The sequence below is a fragment of the Phocoena sinus genome, chromosome 4 (assembly GCF_008692025.1).
Source record: "Phocoena sinus isolate mPhoSin1 chromosome 4, mPhoSin1.pri, whole genome shotgun sequence".
Lineage (NCBI taxonomy): Eukaryota > Metazoa > Chordata > Mammalia > Artiodactyla > Phocoenidae > Phocoena > Phocoena sinus.
In genome coordinates this window covers 17,457,988-17,476,468 of record NC_045766.1, presented here as the reverse complement: position 1 = coordinate 17,476,468, position 18,481 = coordinate 17,457,988, and the positions used below count along the sequence as shown (strand labels likewise).

Here is an 18,481-nt window from a genome sequence, read left to right as displayed (position 1 = left end):
TCAGTAGTATAGTCATTTGCACCATGTTGATTCTTCCAGCCCAAGACCATGGTGTATCTCTCCATCTATTTGTATCATCTTTAATTTCTTCCATCAGTGTCTTACAGTTTTCTGTGTACAGGTCTTTTGTCTCCTTAGCTAGGTTTATTCCTAAGTATTTTATTCTTTTTGAGCAGTTCCTTAATTTCTCTTTCAGATTTGTCATCATTTTTGTATAGGAATGCAAGAGACTTCTGTGCATTAATTTTGTATCCCGCTACTTTACCAAATTCATTGATTAGCTCTAGTAGTTTTCTGGTAGCATCTTTAGGATTCTCTGTGTAGTATCATGTTATCTGCAAACAGTGAACAGTTTTACTTTTCTTTTCTGATTTGGGTTCCCTTTATATCTTTTTCTTCTCTGATTGCTGTGGTTAAAACTTCCAAAACTATGTTGAATAATAGTGGTTAGAGTGTGCAGCCTTGTCTTGTTCCCGATCTTAGTGGAAATGGTTTCAGTTTTTCACCATTGAGAACGATGTTGGCTGTGGGTTTGTCATATATGGCCTTTATTATGTGGAGATAAGTTCCCTCTCTGCCTACTTTCTAGAGAGTTTTTATCATAAATGGCTGTTGAATTTTATCGAAAGCTTTTTCTGCATCTATTGAGATTATCATATGGTTTTTATGTTTCACTTTGTTAATACGGTGTATCACATTGATTGATTTTCCTATATTGAAGAATCCTTGCATTCCTGGAATAAACCCCACTTGATCATAGTGTATGATCCTTTTAATATGCTGTTGGAGTATGTTTACTAGTATTTTGTTGAGGATTTTTGCATCTATGTTCATCAGTGATATTGGTCTGTAGTTTTTTTGTGCCATCTTTGTCTGGTTTTGGTATCAGGGTGACGGTGGCTTCATAGAATAAGTTTGGGAGTGTTCCTCCCTCTGCTGTATTTTGGAAGAGTTTGAGAAGGATAAGTGTTAGCTCTTCTCTAAATGTTTGATAGAATTCGCCTGTGAAGCCATCTGGTCCTGGGCTTTTGTTTGTTGGAATATTTTTAATCAAGAGTTTCAATTTCAGTGCTTGTGATTGGTCTGTTTATATTTTCTATTTCTTCCTGGTTCAGTCTCAGAAGGTTGTACTTTTGTAAGAATTTGTCCATTTCTTCCAGGTTGTCCATTGTATTGGCATATAGTTGCTTGTAGTAATCTCTTATGAACCTGTGTACTTCTGCAGTGTCGTTTGTTACTTCTCCTTTTACATTTCTAATTCTGTGGATTTAGGTCTTCTCCAATTTTTTCTTGATGAGTGGCTAATGGTTTATCAATTTTGTTTATCTTCTCAAAGAACCAGCTTTTAGTTTTATTTATCTTTGCTATTGTTTCCTTCATTTCTTTTTCATTTATTTCTGATGTGATCTTTATTTCTTTGCTTCTGCAAACTTTGGGGGTTTTTTTGTTCTTCTTTCTCTAATTGTTTTAGGTTTAAAGTTAGGTTGTTTACTTGAGATTCTTCTTGTTTCCTGAGGTGAGATTGTATTGCTATAAACCTCCCTCTTAGAACTGCTTTTGCTGCATTTGTTTATAGGTATATTTTGATTTCCTCTTTGGTTTCTTCAGTGATCTCTTGGTTATTTAGTAGCATATTGTTTAGCCTTCTTGTGTTTGTACTTTTTACTGTTTTTTTCCTGTAATTGATATCTGGTCTCATAGCAAAGCGGTTGGCAAAGATACTTGATACGATTTCAGTTTTCTTAAATTTACCAAGGCTTGATTTGTGACCCCAAATATGGTATATCCTGGAGAATGTTCCATGAGCACTTGAGAAGAAAGTGTATTAGGTTGTTTTTGGATGGAATGTCCTGTAAATAACAAATCCATCTTGTTTAATGTGTTATTTATAGCTTGTATTTCCTTATTTATTTTCATTTTGGGTGATCTGTCCATTGGTGAAAGTGGGGTGTTAAACTCCCCTATTATTATTGTGTTACTGTCGATTTCCCCTTTTATGGCTGTTAGCATTTGTCTTATGTATTGAGGTACTCCTATGTTGGGTGCATAAATATTTATAATTGTTATATCTTTTTCTTGGATTGATCCCTTGATCATTATGTACTGTCCTTTGTCTCTTGTAATAGTCTTTATTTTAAAGACTTATTTTGTCTCATATGAGAATTGCTACTCTAGCTTTCTTTTGATTTCCATTTGCATGGAATATCTTTTTCCATGCCCTCACTTTAAGTTTGTATGTGTCCCTAGGTCTGAAGTGGGTCTCTTGTAGACAGCATATATACCGGTCTTGTTTTTATATCCATTCAGCCAGTCTGTGTCCTTTTTTTTTTTTTTTTTTTTTTGCGGTACACCAGCTTCTCAGTGTTGTGGCCCCTCCCGTTGTGGAGCACAGGCTCCGAATGCACAGACTCAGCGGCCATGGCTCTCGGGCCCAGTCGCTCTGCGGCATGTGGGATCCTCCCGGACCAGGGCACAAACCCATGTCCCCTGCCTCGGCAGGCGGACTCTCCACCACTGCGCCACCAGGGAAGCCCCAGTCTGTGTCTTTTGATGGGAGCGTTTAATCCATTTACATTTAAGGTCATTATTGATATGTGTGTTCCTATTACCATTTTTTAAATTATTTTGGGTTGTTATTGTAGGTCTTTTCCCTCTCTTGTGTTTCCTGCCTAGAGAAGTTCCTTTAGCATTTGTTGTAAAGCTGGTTTTGTGGTTCTGAATTCTCATAGCATTTGCTTGTCAGTAAAGGTGTTAATTTCTCAGTCGAATGTGAATGAGATCCTTGCTGGGTAGAATAATCTCAGTTGTAGGTTTTTCCCTTTCATCATTTTAAATATGTCCTCCCACTCCCTTCTGGCTTGCAGAGTTTCTGCTGAAAGATCAGCTGTTAACCTTATGGGGATTCCCTTGTATGTTATGTGTTGCTTTTCCCTTGCTGCTTTTAATATTTTTTCTTTGTATTTAATTTTTGACAGTTTGATATATATGTGTCTTGGCGTGTTCCTCCTTGGATTTATCCTGTATGGGACTCTGTGCTTCCTGGACTTGATTAGCTATTTCCTTTCCCATCTTAAGGAAGTTTTCCAGTATAATCTCTTCAAATATTTTCTCAGTCCCTTTGTTTTTCTCTTCTTCTTCTGGGACCTGTATAATTCGAATATTGGTGCGTTTAATGTTGTCCCAAAGGTTTCTGAGACTGTCCTCAATTCTTTTCATTCTTTTTTCTTTATTCGGCTCTGCAGTAGTTATTTCCACTATTTTATCTTCCAGGTCACTTATCCGTTTTTCTGCCTCAGTTATTCTGCTGTTGATTCCTTGTAGAGAATTTTTAATTTCATTTATTTTGTTGTTCATCATTGTTTGTTTGCTCTTTAGTTCTTCTCGGTCCTTGTTAAACGTTTCTATTTCCAAGATTTTGGATAATCTTTACTATCATTACTCTGAATTCTTTTCCAGGAAGGCTGCCTATTTCCTCTTCATTTTTTTGGACTGGTTGGTTTTTACTTTGCTCCTTCATCTGCTGCGTATTTCTTTCTTCTCATTTTACTTAACTTACTGTGTTTGGGGTCTCCTTTTCACAGGCTGCATGTTCATAATTCCTGTTGTTTTTGGTGTCTTCCCCCAGTGGGTAAGGCTGGTTCAGTGGGTTGTGTAGGTTTCCTGGTGGAGGGGAGTAGTGCCTGTATTCTAGTGGATGAGGCTGGATCTTGTCTTTCTGGTGGGCAAGACCACGTCCCTTGGTGTGTTTTTGGGTATCTGAACTTATTATGACTTTAGGCAGCTTCTCTGCTAATGGATGGTGTTGTGTTCCTTTCTTGCTAGTTGTTTGGCATGGGGTGTCCAGCACTGGAGCTTGCTGGTCCTTGAGTGGAGTTGGGTCTTCATGTTGAGACGGAAATCTCTTAGAGAGCTCTTGCCGATTGATACTACATGGGGCCGGGAGGTCTCTGGTGGTCCAGTGTCCTGAACTTGGCTCTCCCACCTCAGAGACTCAGGCCTGACACCCAGCCGGAGCACCAAGGCCCTGTCAGCCACATGTACCTGTGGCAGGATGGTTGTCCTGATTTCCACTACACACACCTAGCCTGATGGTGAGCCCACCTCCTTCAGAGCGAAGTGCTGACCAATGGCACAGACCCCCGGGGGATGTGCCAGGAGGTCAGGCTGAGTCAGTCCATTGACCTGCATATATCTGGAAACTGGGTGGCTAGTGTTGGAGCATCTCCTGCAGAGGCAGGGGGTAGCTGTGGCTCACCATGTGGACAAAGAACTGGCAGCAGAAATTCTGGGAAGTACTCTTTGGCGTGAGCCCTCCCAAGGTCCACCATTAGCCCCACCAGAGTTTGGCAGGTGGATTCTTAGCCACTGTGCCACCAAGGAAGCCCTCCAGATCCTTTTGAATCCCAGTTTTTTTTTTATAGCCATCGAGAATGCTTCAAGGCCTTCCTTCTTATAGCTTCACCTTTTGCTACCAATAGAAGGTCCTTGGTATGAAATGTCTGAAAGGCGATTGTAACCTTTTACCCTATTGGCCACGTTAAAATTTTTTTTCCTCAGACATCGATCTTTTCTTGTAGAGATTTGAGAGTAGCAAGTTATGTGGCCATCACACATGCCCCAAGACAGGAAGACTGTATCATAAATATTATATCAAGCCAGTTCCTGACAGACCATGTTATACTGATTGTTGTCGCTCATACTGGTGAATTTGAAACTCTTAATCAGAAAATGGGCCAACACATTATCATGTCCTGCTGGTATGCACATTGAGTTTGAAACAAGTGGTTATTATTGTTAACAGAAAGCATTCTATTAAGCCACCGCCTTACAGTCAGAAAGAGTTAATGCTCAAAGAAGTTAGCATCTATATTGAGAATATACACAAAAAAATTTCTAGAACAATGAAAACATTCTTGAATTAAATTTTAATATGCCTTGATTTAAGGCATAGAAATGTCATTCTTAAAAATGCCAATGCTAGTGAAATTATGCAATTTAAAGCCTTGAATTGTGCCAGCAACTCATACAACTGAAAACCTCATGAAAAAAAGTCAAAATGAATGAGATATCACCAGTTGACCAGGACAGTGAAGAATTTGTGGAAACTGTAAAGTAAATGACTGAATTCCAGTTAAGTAACCCATACCCTGACAGGAGACGAAAAGAGGGAAAATTTTTTTGAGATTTTCTGGTAGAAATCTGAAATACATTAAAGATCAGAGCAGCAAAGGCTGGTGAAAGGAGTAAGCTGTCAGTAGTAATTAAGTGTCTGCCCTTTAGAGGAGCTTATTCCTCTCTTCAGAAATGCTGGTCCAGGCATTTGGGATGTGGACACTGGTCTGAGAAGCAAAGTAGTGAATAACTACCCCAGATATGTATGGCCATCAGTAGGGAGAGGGAACTTCTGCATTCAAAATGCAAAGTGCATACCTACAATTAGAGGAAAAGCCTACCTGATTATAGATCCTCTTTTTCCACTTTCCTACACAGCGAAGGAAGCCAGGACATTGCAACCAGATTCAAGAAAAGGATTCTAGCTACCAGTATTCTTGAGTCTGGACTCATTAATATATATGTACTGGCAACCAAGAAACACTGAAACTTGAAAAAAATCAGTATCATGAAAAAGAAGCGCAAGGCCCAACATACTGATGATTTTTTTTTTTAATTTTAGGTATTTTAGGTATCTGTTTTTTATTTATTTACTATTTTTGGCTGAGTTGGGTGTTCGTTGCTGCGTGCAGGCTTTCTCTAGTTGCAGCGAGCAGGGCCTACTCTTCATTGCGGTGCATGGGCTTCTCCCTGTGGAGCACAGGCTCTAGGCGCACAGGCTTGAGTAGTTGTGTCACACAGGCTAAGTAGTTGTGGCTCGCTGCTCTAGAGCGCAGGCTCAGTAGTTGTGGTGCGTGGGCTTAGTTGCTCTGCGGCATGTGGGATCTTCCTAGACTAGGGCTTGAACCCGTGTCCCCTGCATTGGCAGGCGGATTCTTAACTACTGCGCCACCAGGGAAGCCCCTGATGAAAATTTTTGATTAATGCTCCCAAATATAAGAAGAAGCAATTATGAAAGAGGAAGAGGCTTCTTAGAAATTAAAAACATGAATTCCAAAATGTAGGTGAGAGGTGGATTATTAAATGACATGAATAGACATAACCAAAGATTGGGATTTTTGCAGGAAGTAGTGCAAAAGAGGAAAGAAATGAAAAGTATGAGAGAGAGTGCTTCCCTGGTGGTGCAGTGGTTGGGAGTCCCCCTGCCGATGCAGGGGACAGAGGTTCGTGCCCCGGTCCGGGAGGATCCTGCATGCCGCGGAGTGGCTGGGCCCGTGGGCCATGGCCGCTGAGCCTGCGCGTCCAGAGCCTGTGCTCTGCGACGGGAGGGGCCCCAGCAGTGAGAGGCCCGCGTACCGCAAAAAAAAAAAAAAAAAAAAATTATGAGAGAGAAATTAAGAGACAGGGAGTACAGATTAAGAAACTTTATTATATTATCTAGTAGAAACTCTGTAAAGAAAACAGAGAGAATGGAGGAGAGGAACTAATCAAAGGATAGGCAATTAAAATGTTTACTACCTATGTACCCTATATGCAGGGTATTACTTGAGGGTGTTTTCTAGCAAAATGAAAACTGCATGCAATAAACGGAAAATAAGGAATATAAGAAATATTGGTAAGCAAATAAATCTGAAAAAAATTAGAACTAAGCCTAAATAATATGGCTGTGAAGCTTAAGGCAGATGTCTGAAAATTATTTTTGGTGATCTTGGCGATGGAGAAAATATAAGTTAGAAAATAAAACTCTGCAGGAAGCACAGCTTAAAAAAAAAAAGAAAATGTCATCAGGAGAGCACAGGGAAGCAGATGCCAACATCTGTAATCTCAATAAATATAAAGAGACTAACATGCTTTATTAAAAAAGCAGATTGTCATTTAGGGTTGAAATAAAGAAATTAAAATGTTTACAAACACACCTTAATCAAAAATTTAACACAGGAAGTAAACAAACTGGATAAATGCTGGATGTAGTTAACAAAGGCTTACAGAAAGCTGAAAGGACAATATCATATAAGATAAACCAGAATTGAGGACCAAAAGCATTAAGAGGGACAGAGAGGATATGTATAGAAGGTATAATCCACCAAAAATATAATTGTGAACTTTTTTATACCTGTTCTACAAACATATTTAAGTATATCAGGCATAAAAGCAAGTTTATTCAGTATAGTGTTTTTTTTAAAATTTTGGTGAAATAACAGAATTTACCATTTTAACTATTATTAAGTGTACTCTTCATTGGCATTAAGTACATTCACATGGATGTGCAGCTGTCACTGCCATTGATCTCCAGAACTTTTTCAAAATTTTCCTACGTTGAAACTCTGTACCCACTAAATAATAACTCCATTTCAGCATAGGCTTAATAGCCTATTTTTTGAAACTATTGGTTTTTCTGTTTTCTGCTGTTAATTTTCATTTTTGACACCAGGTTGTGCACTACTTGTGCCTGTCACTGTTGGAATGATGTTACTTATGGTTTAGGGATATTTTCCTAGGATGTGTGGTTTAGAAAGTTTGAATAGACCTGGCTGCAAACGTTTGTCCATCTTCTTCCTTAAGCAGAGATGCTAATCAATATTATCTACTCTGGCTTTGACAAAAAACATTGGGAAACTGTGGGGTGTTGTGTGTGTATGCGTGTGTACGTAGTTTTCCTGAGGCATTTCAGAAGCCAGAATGTGAGATTTGAAATGCAGTGGAAATGAAGTATAGAATTCAAGAGGTCAAATGAGGCAGAGCTTTAAATAGATCATCAAAATTTTCATAGAAGTTAAGAATAATGGTAGAATTAGGAATGAGGAAGAAAAGCAACTCACATGCCAAATGTGCTAAGATATCAGTAGATAATCAGTAGGTCTACCAAGGTGACTTTCACACATTTTCAGGCCACTCCTCATGATGCAAAAACCATTTTCTCTCACAAATACAAGAACATATAACTGAAATATGAAATAGTACTTAACATTCTGTGTGCTATACACATTTTTAGAATAGGTATAAAAAAGTTCACAATTATATTTTTGGTGGATTATACCTTCTATACATATCCTCTCCGTTTCATTTCTTTGAAACTTTGGTCTCAATACATTAAATTATTTTAACAGCCAGTGAACAGGTTGCAATGTAAAGTTTGAAAGTGGTTTAGCTGGTTGTCATGAGACTCAGAGGTGGTAGAACTTTTATGCAAGGGTAGAGAAGTTAATTGTAAGTAGCAGAAACCAGAACATGGCCAACACTTCTACTTACCTTTTCTAAAGAACTTTACTAAAGTAATTAATATTCTTCACAGTTCAATGACTGACAGATGGTAAAACGTTCCATCTGAAATGTTTGTTGAGGAACTTGAGAGTGTTGTTTACTGTGGGAACATGGGTTCCAAAGAAAAGAGTAATGAGCAGCAAAAAGTGGAGGTGAGGTGAGATGGGGAATTCATTGAGTTAAGTGGAAATGAGAGTGGAAAATCAGAGAGATGGAGTAACATCCATTTTGACCTTAACCAAATAACAGAGATAAAAAGTAAGTAAGCCTGGTACCAAAGTGTCAAATGGAATTCTGAGAGAAAGTTCATTTTCTTAAAAAAAAAAAAAATCGTTGTAGAGAAAGACAAATAAAGAGTAAAGAAAAGTACCCTAAATCCAGCTTATAACTTCAGGAAAATTGTTAACTAGTTGTACTCTCAGTTTCTTCATCAATATATGATTTCATTGAACTAGGAGATTCTTAACCTTACTACTATTTTTAAATGATTAAGTCTATATATTGCATCCCCATTATCAACAGTGGAATGCAAATGTGTTTGTATGTATGTATGTATGTATATATATATACATAGTTCTCTTAGTGGCTCTTGGAAACATTGTGACCAAGCAGTTTTAATTATGAAGAAAATGGCTTAACAACTCAATATATTATTACTAGTTTCTTCATTAAATGTTCTTCAATCACATTTGATTTGTTATTTTTAGTTACACGAGCATGCTGCCTACTTGGTGGACAGTTTGTGGGAGAGCTCTCAAGAACTATTGAAAGACTGGGAATGTATGACAGAATTGTTATTAGAAGAACCTGTTCAAGGAGAGGAAGGTATAGTATTTCGATAAGTTGATTTACATATTGTTTTGGGTTTGCATTAATTATCATACCACCCTGTATAGATCACTTCTTACAAATGAGTATATGCAAGCGTACTGTGTGTCTTTTTTTGCAAAGAGAATAGTTTGTTTCCTATAACAAGCAAGGATGTCTCAATAGTGTATAACATCTTTCTGTATTAGGACTACTACCATTCATGCCACACAAGTTTTTAAAATCCTGTAAATGTTATGTAGCATTCAAAAAAGTTTTTTTTATGCTGATTTGAGACACAAAGTACTGACACACTTAAGGTAAAAAAAAAAAGGCACATGCAGAATCTTTTTGCTATGTATGTGTACTTAACCTTTCACATACAATGATTTAATTAGACCACAATCATCCCCTCTTTTGTTATAGCTTTTTAAAAATTAAAATAAAGAAATCAAAAATAAAGTCACTTACCTAGCTATTCAAGAAATAGGGAGAAATAATTACTATATTGATAATTTCTGAAGTATGCATCTTACATTACACTTTGTGTAATAACATGAACAGCAAAATGGATATGTATACTTAATAAAGCATTTATATTCTAAAAGATTATATGAATATTAGCTCCTTAAAACTAGCAATGCTTTTTCCTCTGTATAGCTTGTTTTTCAATCTAGCCCACAACAGTAGTTTAAAGAACTACTATTTAATCCATACAGAGTCCTAAAATGTAGATGACACCGTGATGTAAGTGAGGCTTGTAATGAACTAAACATGGACTTTAGAATCAAAAGAAACAGATTCAGATTTCTAACTCTGTCCTTTGTGACTTATGTCCTCATTTTTTCTGCTCCTTAGCTTCCTTTTCTTTATAATATAGGGATTCTTTTTCTTATTTACCTTATATAGTTGTTGTGAGGATTAAATAAAATAGTATACTATTGATTCCCTATTCTGTTTCCCCTGCTTTTCTATGTAGTTCAACCCTCTGGGATATAAGAGCAGAATGAGCCATCACCTGCAGTAGATTACCTAAACAGTTTAGTGACCATCCCCCAGTGTTCTTTCCAAGAGTGATGCTAATTGGTATTATCTGCTCTGGCTTTGACCAAATTCAGTGAGAGAAACAATAGCTATGCATCATACCCAAAAACACTCCAGTAAACTGGCTGAAATTGCTGCTTTTAAATTCAAGATATTTGCCTCACAACCTCATTCTTTTTTTTTTCCCCTCATTCTTAATCTGTAACACAAATCCTTCCCCCAAATTTCCCAGACCTTCTTTCAAGGTAGAATTTATTATAGTATATTTGACCCCACCTCTGATTATTATCTACTATATTTGCATGTGTTTTTTTTCCCTCCATATCTTTGGTAAGAAGACAGGTCTATTATTAAGTTGACAGGACCTTCTCACTAGGTCAAACTCTCAACTATACTCTGGGTTCCTTTCACTTTTGAAGTAATCAGAGGAACATGAACATACATTCTACATTGCCTTTATTTTGCTCATACATATTCCTGCTAAGTTCCCTGACCTCATAAATCTAACTAATCTTAATATTTTATCTAGTAAAATCAATTTCCTTTCTAATCACTACAGCCCAGTCAACACTTGAGCAAAACGCTTGGCATAGTATTTAATAGTACATTTCATCCATTTTCCTTCCTTGCTTGTGGCCATAGAATCAGCAAATTATCACAATAGGCTAGAGCTTCTTATTTATGATTCCAGGCCATTTTTCTTTTTGTCAAGTATGCTCTATAAGGTTATATCCAAGGAGAAGGGAAGCAGGGGACATAATAAATTACGGGAAGAAGAGCCAAGGTGCTATGATTTGGTATTGTTAACTTTTTACTCTCATTTAAATAAGATGTGTCAGTCAGAAAATAGTAATTACTGTCAGTCATCAAGGTGTTCTAGATGGATCTACCTTCTTTTTTTTTTTTTTTTTTTTTTTTTTTTTTGCCATACGCGAGCCTCTCACTGTTGTGGCCTTGCCCGTTGCGGAGCGCAGGCTCAGCAGCCATGGCTCACGGGCCCAGCCGCTCCGTGGCATGTGGGATCTTCCCGGACCGGGGCACGAACCCGTGTCCCCTGCATTGGCAGGCAGACTCTCAACCACTGCGCCACCAGGGAAGCCCTGGATCTACCTTCTTAAAATAACTATGTATTATTAAGTTTTCTTTGTGGTTTAAGTTTAGTTGACATTGGGTTTAACTTTCAGTCAAGAGATTGGTTAGGTTTGGTTTCGTTTGGTTTGGCTTGGTTTGGTTGGTTTGATTTTAGCTAGAAAAGTGAGTTGTAAAATGGGGAAAAAATTTTAAGTCAACCACAGTTTTAGGGTATGATTGAATCTGGGAAGGCAAGGCTGGAGAATTTATGTGTAACAAGTCCAGGACCGTTTTGAAATCATGATTCAACTTTTTTTCATACATTTGTCCATATGTTTGCTGTGCCACATATAAGCTCTGGTATGGAATGGTATCCAAATCAATATTCTGAGCTACTATTTTGCTATATTTTATGATAACAAAATGCCATTAGTGATTTACTTATTTCCTTAAGACTAATTAGAAATTTAGTTATACTTTACATAAGTGAAGTGTGATAGATATTCCAGTGGATGAAAGTCTAGTTAGCAGTTGCAAATATAGGACTAAAATTTGGGAAAACAGACACATTGTCAAAGACTACCAATAGCAATTTAAATTACAACTGCTATATAACAGAACAAAACTATCACTCGAAAAGATACATGCACCCCTGTGTTCACAGCAGCACTATTTACAGTAGCCAAGACATGGAAACAACCTAAATGTCCATCAACAGATGAATGGATAAAAAAGATGTGGTACATATATACAGTGTACCACTCAGCCATAAAAAAGAATGACTTAATTCCATTCGCAGCTACATGGATGGACCTAAAGATTATTATACTAAGCGAAGTAAGTCAGAAAGAGAAAAACAAATACCATATGATATTATATGTGGAATCTAAAATATGACACACATGAACTTGTCTACAAAACAGAAGTGGACTCACAGACACAGAGAATAGACTTGTGGTTGCTGGTCGGGGGAGGGGGTTGGATTGGGAGTTTGGGACTAGCAGATGCAAGCTATTATATATAGAATAGATAAACAACAAGGTCCCATTGTGTAGCACAGGGAACTATATTCAATATCCTGTAATAAACCATGATGGAAAAGAAAAATAATAATAAATCACAGCTGCTGTAAGACTGCCTTGCAGTGTTTTTAAGGGACAGGGTTTTTGGGGGGTATATGTGTATTCTACAGCAAAATCAAATTGCTGGATAAATTTTTAGTGTAATGTGAAGGTCTGGGTAACAAGTAATCAGACAAAAACAGGGCCATAACTAAGTCATTTAACTTCTCTTCTTCATTTAACTTAGCTTCTTCATTTATAAAGAAGGCTCTTTGATTAGATAAACTTATGTGATCATTTCTTTTTTTTTAAACAGTTTTTGAAACATTTGATAGCTTGCAATGAAAGCTAATGATTTCTTTTTTGTTAGATATATTTATTTTTATTTATTTATCTTTGGCTGTGTTGGGTTTTCGTTTCTGCGCATGGGCTTTCTCTAGTTGCAGCGAGCGGGGGCTACTCATCATTGCAGTGCACAGGCTTCTCATTGAGGTGGCTTTTCTTTGTTGCGAAGCACGGGCTCTAGGCACATGGGCTTCGGTAGTTGTGGCACATGGGCTTAGTTGCTGTGCGGCATGTGGGATCTTCCTGGACCAGGGTTCGAACCCGTGTCCCCTGCATTGGCAGGCAGATTCTTAACCACTGCGCCACCCGGGAAGCCCTGTGCTCATTTCTAATGCTAGAATTCTGAGATCCAGTTGATGGGTGAAGTAATGTGTATAAGTGGTATTCTTCAAGTAGGGAATCATTAATTCACTCATAATTTTAAAATATTTATTGACCACCTTCTATGTGCTGTTATACTAAGCACTGAGGGTGCAGTCTTAAACAAGGTCAGCTCACTGCCCATATGGAACTTACATTCAAGTGACGAAGGCAGACCAAAACTAAGTGGTCAGAATAATTTCAAAAGTTAGTAAGTATCTGTGATGGATAATAACAGTAAGAAGGGGTCCATCTTTAGATTGAATCCCAAAAGGAAGATCTCTCTAAGGAGGCCACCTGTGAGCCAAGAATCTAAAGGATATGGGGGCTAGCCATGGGAAGTGTCAAAAAAAGAGCTGCCTAGATAGAGGAAATAGCCATTGCAGAGTATCTGAAGCATGAATGATATTGTTATATTCCAGGAGCTGCAGTAGCTTGAGCACAGTGGGCCAGTGGCACTAGATGAGATAGAGGCAGAGGCCTGATGATGTAGAACATTTAAGTCCATAATCATAAGTGGATTTATTTAGTTCATTCTAAGTATAATAGGGAGCCACTGAAGGATTTTAAACAGGGGAGGGATGTGATCAAATTCGTATTAAAAAAATGCTTTTTGTCAGCATGGTTTGGAGTGGTCTCTATGGGATATGATAAAAATATAAAAGATAAAAATAGATTATAGAAAGAAAAAGCCCATGGTGAGTTTTAAAGATTGTGGATAGGAAGGGGACAAAAGCAGGAAGAGCAAGAAAGAGTGAGAGCAAGCTATATAAAAAGGATAGTAAGAGTTCATTGTACACTATAGAAGGCCCAGTAAAGAGGGTGTTCCAAGAGAGCTATGGTTAATGATATCACGTATTGCAGAGGAGAAAAAGGACTATGCAAAGACCATCAGCTTTAAGTGAAGATTTAGGTTGTAGGTGACTTTTTAGTGTTTCTTTTCAGTGATATTAAGGAGAAAATCCAGAGTTGAGGGTGATAAGACTGAAATCAATAATGAGAAAATGGGGATGATGTGTAAAGAGGTTTCTGCAGACATAGAAAGTTGTGTAAGTATTTGGTAATTCATAGTGCGAACAGCCATCCTTTCCTTTCTATCATTGTGGCTGTTTGGCTCTTGTCTGTGGCTTAAAGCTTGCTTTGTTTTCAATTTTATTATTTGGTTTTGCTGTTTTATCCCCAAAGAGATTTCAGTTAAATTTCAAATGTTTTGAGTTTACCATATCTGAATGGATGGTTTCAAATTATAAACTAATAAAATTGATGGCATTGGACACTGTATAAGGTTGAGTTTTTCTTCAACACTAATGTATGGATTTTAGTGTATAATAGTGGAATGTTTCTATACTAGGTAAGTTTTTCTCTCCTCACTTTCCATAGAACTAGATTTTTTTTCATAAATAATAGAAAATGCATTTAGTTCATAGGCAATCTTGTCATTCCTCTATCCCCAGCCAAATTGAAAAAAATATGAAATTCTAGAATCATAAAATAGAAACTTGATTGTTTTATTGGATCAGGGAGTATAAATGGAAAGCTGAAGCTGTTTCTTGTGGTTTTCCTAAGACAAGCTAAAGTTCATGTGCTTTTTCTATCACAATTAAAATGTGAAACAAAAAATGTGAAACAAAAAATTATTCCTGTTTAGGATGATTTTGGTACAGAATAAGGGATAAGATGTTATGCCTTTGTTTGCCTTTTCATTGCTATTGTCCCAGTTTATTTTGAAATAATCAGTACAAACTTCTCAATTTCTAAAGCTTAATATTTTTTTCTTTTAATTTATGCCTAGTTCTGTCTCTATAATCCCCACATCTATTGGTCTTTTTTTTTAATTGGTCTTTAACATAAATAAGTATACAGAGAAAACAGAGAGGAAGGAGAGAGGGAGACAGAAAGATAAAATTAAACTATTCAAATTAGTCTCAAAAATGTATCTTTAAAAATACATAGGAATGAATTCAACAGGAAACATACAGAATCAGTGTGAATAAAATCATAATGTTTCATTAAATAATATCAAATAAGATATCATAAATGAAGAGCTATATCATGTTCCTGGCTGAAAAGATTATTAAAATGTCAGTTCTTCCCAGTGTAATGTATAATTTTCTTTAAAATACCAGTTCAAATTCTAGTAGGTTTGAGAGAGTTCTGGGAGGTGAGAGAAGGAACTAAGCAAAATGATTTTAAAGTTTATATAGACTGGGACTTCCCTGGTGACACAGTGGTTAAGAATCCGCCTGCCAATGCAGGTGACATGGATTCGAGCCCCGGTCCAGGAAGATCCCACACGCCGCGGAGCAACTAAGTCCGTGCACCACAACTACTAAGCCTGCTCTCTAGAGCCCGTGAGCCACAACTACTGAGCCTGCGTGCCACAGCTACTGAAGCCTGTGTGCCCAGAGCCCATGCTCCGCAACGAGAAGCCCACACACCTCAACGAAGAGTAGCCCCTGCTCGCTGCAACTAGAGAAAGCCTGTGCGCAGCAACGAAGACCTAATGCAACCAAAAAGAAAATAAATTTATTTTTTAAAAAAAGTTTATTACATAGACTGAGTGAAGTAAGTCAGAAAGAGAAAGACAAATATCATATGATATTGCTTATATGTGGAATCTAAAAAAAAGGGTACAAATGAACTTATCTACAAAACAGAAAAAGAGTCACAGACATAGAAAACAAACTTATGGTTACCAGTGGGGTGGGTGGGGGAGGGATAAATTGGAAGATTGGGATTGACATATACACTCTACTATACATAAAATAGATAACTAACAAGGACCTACTATATAGCACAGGGAATTCTACTCAGTACTCTGTCATGGCCTATATGGGAAAAGAATCTGAAAAAGAGTGCATATATGTATATGTATAACAGATTCACTTTGCTGTACACCTGAAACTAACACAACATTGCAAATCAACTATACTCTAATAAAATTAAAAAATAAAAGTTAATGTAGAATTTCAAGCTTATTTTAAAAAGGTGGTGTAGCATAGTGCTTAAGAGCATAGACCTTGGAGTCAGACTACCTGGGTTCATATCTTGGCTCTACTACTGAGTGCTTTGAAAAGTTACTTAACCTCTCGGTGGCTCATTTTCCCAATCTTCAAAGTGTGAAGATATTAATTCCTAGCTCTTGGAATTGTTTTGAGGATAAAACCAATAGATACATATAAATCACTTATAACCGTGCCTTACACATAGAAAATATTTAATTGTTTGCTACTAGCTTTATAGAAATTTTTTAGGAAAAGGACTAGATAAGGGAAATTTGTTCAACTAAATATTCAAATTAGTTGAATTAAGTTACACATTAAGGTATATTATAACATTATAAAGCTGTTATAATGTGGCCTGCATGCCACAACTATTGAGGCCCGTGCACCTAGAGCCCCTGCTCCGCAACAAGAGAAGCCACTGCAATGAGAAGCCTGTGCACTGCAACGAAGAGTAGCCCCCACTTGCCGCAACTAGAGAAAGCCCACGCACAGCAACAAAGACCCAACGCAGTCAAAAATAAATAAATAAATAAATGTAAAAAAAGAAGAATCCAAGAAAGGTGAATAACAATAGAAAAATTAGCAGAGAATAAACATTAAAAATCTCCAAAAAAATTTTAAACTAATAAACAAGAAAATACACTCCACTAATTAGTAGTTAGGCAGGAGCAAAATAACATACCATTTTCAATCATTGGATTGGCAAACATTAAAGGGACTTGTAACATCAAGTGCTGGCAGGGATATGTGGAACCAAACATTCTCATCATTGCAGTTGGAGGTGTGGATTGCAGTAAGTAACCTTTTTGATTTGTCAGTACCAAGATTTTAACTTTTGAGTCATTACTCCCTCTCTTGAAATTTATTCTATAGAAATAAAAGTATCAGTTACATAAATACATGTGTACTTATGATATTTATTACTGCATTGTTTGTAAACGTGACAAAAATTTGGGGAAAATTTGCATGTTAATAGGAGAAGGCTGAATAAATTGTGGAACACAAATTATGTAATAACTTGTAATTATTTAACATAATTATTTGTACATGTCATGTGACTTGAAAGATATTCAAAATCTATTAATTTTTTGAAAAGATATAGCATGTTCTTTTTTTGCTAAAAGTAAAAGAAAGATATATGAGCTTTGAAGTGATATAGAAGGAAAATTTTGGCATTGCCTAATTCAGAAGTATATTACAAGAGACCAAGTATTAGAAGAAACCAGAGTTTATTGTCTTTTTTACTTTGTATATCTCTTTCTTGTTTGACTTACGACGAGCACATATTATTCTTAAAACAAGGAAAGGACAAAGAATAGAACTTTAGTCTTTAAGTAATAGACTACAGTTTTTTATAATTGTGCTCAGTTTTGATACATGGCTATTGTAAAACTACCTACTCATACTAATGTGTTTTGTTTCACTTTAGCAATGTCTGACCGTCAGGAGAGTGCTCTTATAGAGCTAATGGTTTGTACGATTCGTCAAGCTGCTGAGGCACATCCTCCAGTGGGAAGGGGTACCGGCAAGAGAGTAAGTTATATTAGAAATCTACAAAAAAAAAAAGAAAAAGAAAGCTTTTAATGTAATTAACTGTCTTAAATATTTGAATATTTTTTGTAAATGATATATGCTGTGGTAGTTCATCTTATATTCTGTCTACTCAGGTACCAAAATAGATTCTTTGCATCCATGTTTCTATAGCACCTGTGCCTGCTTCTAGTCTAGTATCTTACAAATTTTCACATTCATATTTGTTAAAGGTACAGAAAAGCTCTGAAGGCAAACTGCCTAGTTTTGGAGGCTCTTCCACTTAACATCTATGTAATCTTTGGACAGTTGATTATTTTCTTTGTTAATTTCCTTACCTGTAGTATGGGGCTAATAATGCAGGTGTTATTGCTATTTAAGATGAATTGAGATAATCGTGATGGAAAGACTGGCTCTGGTAGTGTGAAGAGGTAGGCAATTCCTCTCTGCCAAAAAAAAAAAGTGTAAAACTGGAAAAATTATCAAAACCCACATCAGGGCTCTGGAAATTAGCCAGAGATAAAACAACAAATTGAGAAGCATTTATGGGCATATCTTGGAGATATTGTAGGTTCCGTTCCAGACCATTATAATAAAGCAAATATTGCAGTAAAGCTAGTCACATGAATTTTTTGGTTTCTTGATGCATAAAAAGTTGTGTTTACACTGTACAGTAGTCTATTAAGTGCGCAATGCCTTATGCCTAGAAAAACAATGTGCATACCTTAATTTAAAACTAGTTTATTGCTAAAAAAAAAATGCTGTCATCTGAGCCTTCAGCGAGTTGCAATCTTTTTGCTGGTGGCAGTTTCTTAAAATAAGACAAAAATGAGGTTTGCCTCATTGATGGACTTTTCCTTTCACAAACAATTTCTATGTAGCATGCAATGCTGTTTGATAGCATTTGACCCACAGTAGAACTTCTTTCAAAATTGGAGTCAGACC

At 36.8% G+C, this 18,481-nt stretch overlaps 1 protein-coding gene across 1 annotated transcript in view; it reads left to right on the top strand.

Moving 5' to 3' along the window:
• Positions 1-18,481, top strand: part of STAG1 (stromal antigen 1) — a 444,727-nt gene that overhangs the window by 359,228 nt on the left and 67,018 nt on the right. Inside the window, exons 15-16 of the mRNA XM_032629925.1 lie at positions 9,021-9,138; positions 17,436-17,539. Of these exons, the coding sequence (XP_032485816.1) occupies positions 9,021-9,138; positions 17,436-17,539 (222 nt within the window). The remainder of the gene's footprint in view (positions 1-9,020; positions 9,139-17,435; positions 17,540-18,481) is intronic.